At 54.8% G+C, this 7,012-nt stretch overlaps 1 protein-coding gene across 6 annotated transcripts in view; it reads left to right on the plus strand.

Annotated features, from left to right (window-relative positions):
* Positions 1–6,745, plus strand: part of SFXN5 (sideroflexin 5) — a 106,840-nt gene extending 100,095 nt beyond the window's left edge. For all 6 annotated transcript variants that reach the window (XM_036906460.2, XM_036906461.2, XM_036906457.2 and 3 more), the window contains one exon: positions 3,785–6,745. In XM_036906460.2, the coding sequence (XP_036762355.1) occupies positions 3,785–3,789 (5 nt within the window). In that variant the 3' untranslated portion in view covers positions 3,790–6,745. The remainder of the gene's footprint in view (positions 1–3,784) is intronic.
* Positions 6,746–7,012: the final 267 nt, after the last annotated feature.

Below are 7,012 nucleotides of genomic sequence, written 5' to 3' on the forward strand. Positions count from 1 at the left end.
TTTCAAGGGCATGGGCTTGCCTTGTCCATCTCTATGTGCCCAGCCCTGGTGAATGGAGTTGGCAGCTATAAACATCTGCTGACTGGAGGGCAACTGAACTGAGAGGAAAGGCCTTGAGTGCCAGCTCTGTCCCCAAGCTTCTGCTCCTGAGAGCCTTAGCCACCTCGAGCCTTCCCACACCTGCGTCTCCCTTATGTATCCCTCCCACCTGCTGCCCTCAGCACAGTGGGGTGACTGGGGAAGCCCGGGGGTAGGGGCCTATGTCTGTGACAGCCTCCAGTGGGAGGGTGAGGCCTCCATCTTCACCCAGGCCAGCACTCTTCAGGGAGTGGGCCGTGGCCCTGGCCCGTGGTCCTCCACCATGGTGGTGAGCAGCCTCTCCGATTTTAATGCGGGCCTCAGTGCTTCAGTGAAAGCCGGCATGGGAAGTTGCTAATAATGGCACTAAAATAAAATATGCTACATCTGTTATGGGTAGCAGAACAAAATTAGCTGCTCACACCTCTGACATCCAAGATGTCTTAACTTAAAATACTCCTTGGCTTACTTTACATCATTTACTGATTATATTTAAAAGAAATACAATTTTGCAATTACTGTTCTTACAGTGTGATATCTATGCATCATTTTCCTTTTATGTTTATATATTTCTCCTTCATTAGTGCAGTCTGAAGGGTGATTAGGATTCTTCAAACATTTTACAGAGGTTAAACGTTGATTAAGATTTAATTATTACTGTAAATAGCTTGGAATGACATATGGTGCAAAAGCCTGACATATGTGCATTTGAATAAATGAAGTGCTATTTCCCAGGATGCCTCAGTAGCTGTTTAACAGCTTTCCCGAAGGGTTATGTTACACCTCATGGTAAGATTGCTGGGATGTTATATTTTGTTGGTTTTTGCAGCTGAAAGCTAAGAACAGTTTTCCAGTTTTTTAAAAACATTGAATATTTTAAATACCTAAATTGTTTTGCACAAATTTTTGCTAATTTGTCTAACTAGGTTAAACATTTTCAAAAGCATTCAGATTTTTAAGCGTGGGTGCTGTGCATTGTGTCAGTGGCAGCGTGGGGACGAGGGGAGCTGACAGGGTGGAGGGGACTCGGAGGCTAGCAGGGGTGGGGAGGGAGGAGGTGGTTTGAGGAGACAGGGTGGGGAAGAGCCCTGGGCCCTGAGCCTAGCTCTTGTCTCTTTGGCCCTCTCCCATGGCTAGAGCCTGGGTATTGGGGTACCATGGACTACAGGGGAGGGTCTGCCTTCTCCAGAAACTCTACCATGCCCACCAGCTCTAGTCCACACTGAATCCCCTCTTGTCTGGCCTCTGACATGCATGGCTTTGGCATGCCTGAGTTCTCTGAAGGCACAGCTAGTCTGTGGCACCTTCTGCCTACTCCCAAGGGTTGCCATGTCTTGACATATAGCAGGTACCTGGCAAGTTCAGCTGAGCTAAGTTACAAGGGCCTGACATGTCCTTGACTCTGCCTAGGGTGGATATCAGGCTGAGCAGCCCCAGGAGATAGTACCTCTCTCCCCTCCTCCCTCAGGCTGGGAGCTTAGGCGTCCCACTGGCTTGGTCCCTGGAGCTGTGGACCAACATCTGGGCTGCTGTGGAGCCTCCAGGGAGGCCATCCTCCCAGTGCTTGTCTCTCTTCTTTCCACTCATTTATTCAGCAATTGCTGAATACCCACCAGGTGCTGGCTCTGGGCTTTAAGGGTGCAGGGATGAACAGGGTCACACACCCCATTCACTCCTCACAGAGCTGACATGGAGATGGGGAGATAAGTGAACTGTCAACCTCTAAACCATGTGACACAACTCATATATAAGAAGTGCAGGGAGCTGGGGGGCCCTGAGAGGTGGCCACACCCATCCTGGGTGATAGAAGATATCTAAAGCTGAGACAGATTTGGGGAAGTCTGAAGAAAGTGGGGTGGGAGGAAGAGAGGAAGTGGCAGGGGGGCCGGCTCAGGCAAAGACTCTGGGTGGAAAGAGCCCAGTGTTTCTGAGGCACTGAGGTAAGCAGGTGTGTCCCATGTCTCCAGTCCAAGGGGCAGGCAGGGGCTGGGTTCCTGAGGGCAGTGGGGCCACTGAGCCATTGTATAAGGAAGAGAGGCATGCCCGGACTCATGGCTGGGAGGGCTCACGCTGCCCGTGGTGGGGTGGTCTGGGGAGCTGAGACTTGAGGGCAGGGAAGGAAAAAGGTGTGGAGGCACCACAGCACCACTGGGTGGAGGTGTGGGGAGCTGGGTTGAGGCAGGGGGAGATGTTGACTTCAGTTTCTTTTTAGATGGGTTAAGTTCAAGTGCCTGTGAAACATGCATAAAAAGGTCTGGAAGGCACTCCCTGCAGGCCCAAAACTCAGGGAAGCAGCATGGGTGGAGCCTCCTCAGACCTGGCAGTCACCAGGAGGGCTGAGTCATCCAGGGATTGTGTGCGGGGAAGAGGGCCCAGCCAGACCGAGCCCCAGGGACCCTGAGAAATGTCACCAAAAGGAGGGTGGCAGTGACCTTAGAGAGAAAGATTTTTGTGGAATGTAGTGGGAACAGAAGCCAGATTTGCTGTGGGTTGAAAAGCCAATGTAGACAGTGCCTTAGAGAAGTCAGGTTGGTGGGGCGTAGAGAGGGCAAGCAGTAGCTGGAGCATGACCTGGGGTTAAAGGGATGTGTTAGCCTTGGGAGGTTCTTGTCTGCGTTGAAATGCTGATGGTCAAGAGTCAGTGGACTGAAAAAGTGGGGAAGAGGGAGAGCAATCCCAGAGTGAACTCCCAGAGTCAGTGGCAGGGAGGTGGAGCCCAGGGGGCTGTGCCTTCTGAGGGCAGGGACAGCTGCAGTGGGGTGGCAAGACGGCAGGTGAGATGCAGTGTGGACACGGGTGGGTCATGGGTGTAGTGATGGGTCAGTGAGGTGTTCCTTCTGATGCCTTCAGCTTTTTCCCTTGAAGTAGGAAGAAGGCTCATCTGCTCAGGGTCAGTGGGGAGCTGTGGGGCTGGGGGTGGCTGAGAAAAGCAGAGAAAGCTTAAGGTGCCCTCTGTGGAGAATGGGAGAGGGAGTTGGCCGGGCAATGTGCCTGGGAGTGGGGGTTCGCTGGCCACCTGATGGTCCCGCCAAAATCAGTGACAGTGAGTGCTGAGTGGTTTTAGGTGTTCAGGCTCAAGTGGAGAGACGGTGGGTGCATGCTTGGGTTCCTCCAAAGTAGGACTGCCAGTTGGTCTGGAAGGACCTTTGGGCTGGCAACAGGCTGTGATGGGCCCTAGTGCCCAAATTGGTTGGGGGTATGTGGGGGCTGAGCTCTAGGGAGTCTGGGGCCTGAGGTCTCAGTGGTCCAAAAATAGGGAGAGTGGGTGGGGTGTGGGAAAGATAGGGCCCTGTGGTCTGCAAGAAGGTGGGGTTGGATTTAAGGAATCTGGGTGGAGCAGCCCTGGGTGGTGACCAGGTCGTGGCCCTGGGAGCACGGTATGTGTGGTGCAGTGGACGGGGTCCTTGGAGTTGAGGGATAACAATTCAGAGGCCAGGGTGTATGATGTTCACTCACATGGATATGCTGTTAGAGGAAGAGTTTAGAGTTGGGTGGGAAGGGGTACTGAGAGCCTCTTGGCTGCAGGGCAGCAAAGAAGGAAGGTGTGTCAGTAGGCAGCACACCTGGGCGCTGGCTAGAGGTGCCGAGGCAGAGGGGGAGGACCATGGTCACCAGGATAGTCCTCACTGCTACTCCCACGCTCCCCACTCCCCCTTCCCTCCCAGCCACCTCACCTCCCCGCTCTCTGTTCTTGCTCTTTCCTCAGATTGAAACTTCCCAGTTAGAGCCTGAGATTGCCCGGTCCACCAGCAGCCGGACAGTGGTGTACAACAAGGGGCTGTGAGTGGTGGCCAGCCAGCCTGGGGATGGAGTGCTGTCGGGCTGGGGAGTTGGGTGTGGGGAACGGAGTCTCAGGGGATGCACCTGCAGGGAGGGGCAAGCTGACCCCACCAGTCCTGGGCCACCTGGGGGAGTACTGCACTGCAGTGTAGGTAAACTAATCTATTCACATGCTAACATAAGGGAGAGGAACGCTGACACATTTCCTGTAAAAAATAATCAAGTGCATTTCTGGGCCTTACCTGGGGTTGTTAAAACTCTACTCAGCACAATTGTGTATGAAGCTGAAAAATTGTAGTGCCCATGGGGTAGAATTAGGATCCTTTTATACTTTGGTTTCTTTTCTCTTTTTCTTTTTTATCAGAATCGAGTCTGAGCCTTGGTCACAGCTGCCCAGATGCAGCAGGTAGACCAGTGGTGGGAGTAGGATAGGCCTGGGAGCTGGTTGGTTTGGTTTGCTGGGCTGGCCTTGGGTGGGGAGGGTTGGTGGTCTACACCTCACAGGATGAACCAACTATGACTAAGGCCCTCAGGAGGTGGCCCAGGGAATCAAGGAGCACTGGAGGCCTCCAGAAGTTTCTGTGGGCAGCTGGCTCTATGTGGCTGGCCCTCATCCATGCCACACCTGCAGAACCAATCCCTCTGCACGAAGCCCAGGGCTATACTCGGGTCGGGAGCTACCCTTCATGGAGCCCTGATCGATCTGAGGCTCCTGAGATGACCCAGCCGCAGGCAGGAAGCCCCAGGAAGGATCAATGTTTGGCGGAAACTGTGGGCCTGCACATCAGCCTCTGCAAGAAGATCCTTCTTCAAGTCACCAGGCTGGAATCTGGGCTGTGGGGGCTATGGGTGGGGCTGGAGCAAGGCTCTCTGAACCTTCCTGCCAGTTCCTGGAAGGGAGGGCCATATTCCTGAGAGGGAGGAGACCAGATTTCTAGGCACCCATTGGAGAGGCAGCATGAACCCAGCAACTGCGGGCCCCAGCGCGAGCACTGACAAGCTGGGTGACCTTGGATGAGTTCACTCCCTTCCTCTGAGCCTCTATTCTCTATCCGGAACCAGAGGACTGGATGGAAGGGTTCTCATGAGCACTTCCAGCTAGATCTCGTCTTGGCCTGTCCTGCCCAGATGCTGGTTATTCTGGGCACATCCCCAGTGTGCACACTGGACTGGGAAAGGGGCAGGCCCCTTTGGGAATGGCCAGCAGCTGGCCTTAGAACCTGGACATCGCACTTCTGTATGTGAGCCCACATCCTGGAACACCTGACCTTTGCCAAACATTTGAGTTCTGAAGGAGGTAGTACGGATGTCTGGGCCTGAGTGTGAGGCCAAACCTGCATGCCTCTCACCCTGCATTGGCCTCCAAAGATGCTGCTGCCGCTTCCTGCCCCGCTCCCACCTGCGGGCCAGGGAAGAGAGCCCTGCGGGAGTTCTGCCCAGGAGAGCAGGGCCTTGCATCTGAAAGGCCCAAACAAAAAGGCAGCGTGGGCTTCAGTGCGCCCTCTGCCTTACCCCAGACAGAACGGACCCCTCCACACGCAGCCGCAGGGACTCCTCCCTTGGCGACTCCGCCTGGAGAGAGATGGCGCCAGAGGGGAATGTGCACGTGCAGGAGGAGGCTGGTGCAGAGCAGCAAGGGCGCAGCCATGGGTGGCTCTCGCTGTCCGCAGAGCAGGGGTAGTGTGGTGAGGCAGGTCTCCCACAGACATTGACACCATGTACCCCTCAGAAACCCTGTTGCCCTCACCTCCCAGCCAGGCCCTGGTACCCCAGTTAGGGTCTGCAGGATGCTGCCCTGAGGGCCCCCCTCTCATGAGGAGCAGCCCAACCTCTGCCCATCAGAGAAGGCAGAGCAAGCATGGAGGACAAAACAGCAGAGAGAAGGGGCCATGGTGTTGGAGGGGCAGGTATTTTTGAGCTACTCCCATCAATGGGACTGTGCCAATGACCAGGGCTGGGCATGTCTGGTTCCTCTTTTGAAAGCTCACTTCAAGCTCACCCTGCCCCAACTCTCATTGGGTCTTTTTCTTATGCACTTTACCTTAGGACCAAAACTGCCCACCCAGCCCACTCCCACCCCCTCCAGAGGCCTGGCAGAGGTGGGGTGTCTCCAACTCCCCACTTTGTGCTGGCTTCTCCTGCCCAGCCCAGCCCCAGCCCTGTGGCCTTGGCATCTCATAACCTACTTACTTTGTCTCCCGGGTGATTTCCATTCATGTTCCCATGCAATGTCAGGTTGAGTTAAGTGAGTTCCTCGGGGTGGGGATGGCAAGGATCCTTATAGCTCAGGGGGATGGTGACAGAGGTTCAACGGGCCATGCTGCTAAGCCCTGGAGTGGCTACAGAAAAAAACATGAGGGGAAACTTGGCCAATGTCCATCCCCCACTCTGCTGAGGCCAGAGGAAGGGAGGCTGAGCCAGGACCCACAGTCAGGGTGGGGTTGGCCCAGCTGTGCCAGAATACAGGGCATAGCAGCAACTGGTTCTCCAGCTTTTGGTATACCTGCCCAGCCTTCCTCTGGTCACTTCAAACATCCCCTCAGGCTCAGGACCTCCTCCTGTTTTCAGAGAGCAATCTGGAGGCATAGGGACAAAAGCCCAGGATGTCAACATGGCTGCTGGGTCAAGATAGCTGACAGCCCCCTTCCCACCTTCTGTCCTGGGCATCTGGCCTGAGAGAAGGGTGGGGTCCTGAGAGAAGGGTCCAGTGGGCAGAAGCAAGGTGATTTTCCAGCCCCGGGCCAGTGTGAGTAGGCACCAGCCCACATGCCTCGCCCATGCCCAGGGGACTTTGCAGTGTCTTTTTAACCTTCTCAGAAAATTTCTCAGTCTCTGTGATTTATGTACTACTAATGAGATGTGGACAATAAATGATGGATTTAAAGTATCAGGGTTTGGCTTTGTGAATTGTGAGTGGGAGAAGTGGGGGTCTGGAAACAGTGGGAATAAGCCAAGGGCAGCCTGAGAATTTTGTGGGGGACCCGCAGGGAAGGTACAGACCCAGGTTCCAGAAGGGATCAGGCCCACTGGGAGGCCCAGAGGGAAGGGGAGAGGACAGGAGAGCATGTGGGCAGGAAGCTGGACAAAGGGGGCGCATTGAAACTCCACAGGAACCCCTGTACAGAGCAGTTGCTGAGCATTAAGGGCCCCACTG

Source organism: Manis pentadactyla, chromosome 2 (genome assembly GCF_030020395.1).
Source record: "Manis pentadactyla isolate mManPen7 chromosome 2, mManPen7.hap1, whole genome shotgun sequence".
In the NCBI taxonomy this organism is placed as follows: domain Eukaryota; kingdom Metazoa; phylum Chordata; class Mammalia; order Pholidota; family Manidae; genus Manis; species Manis pentadactyla.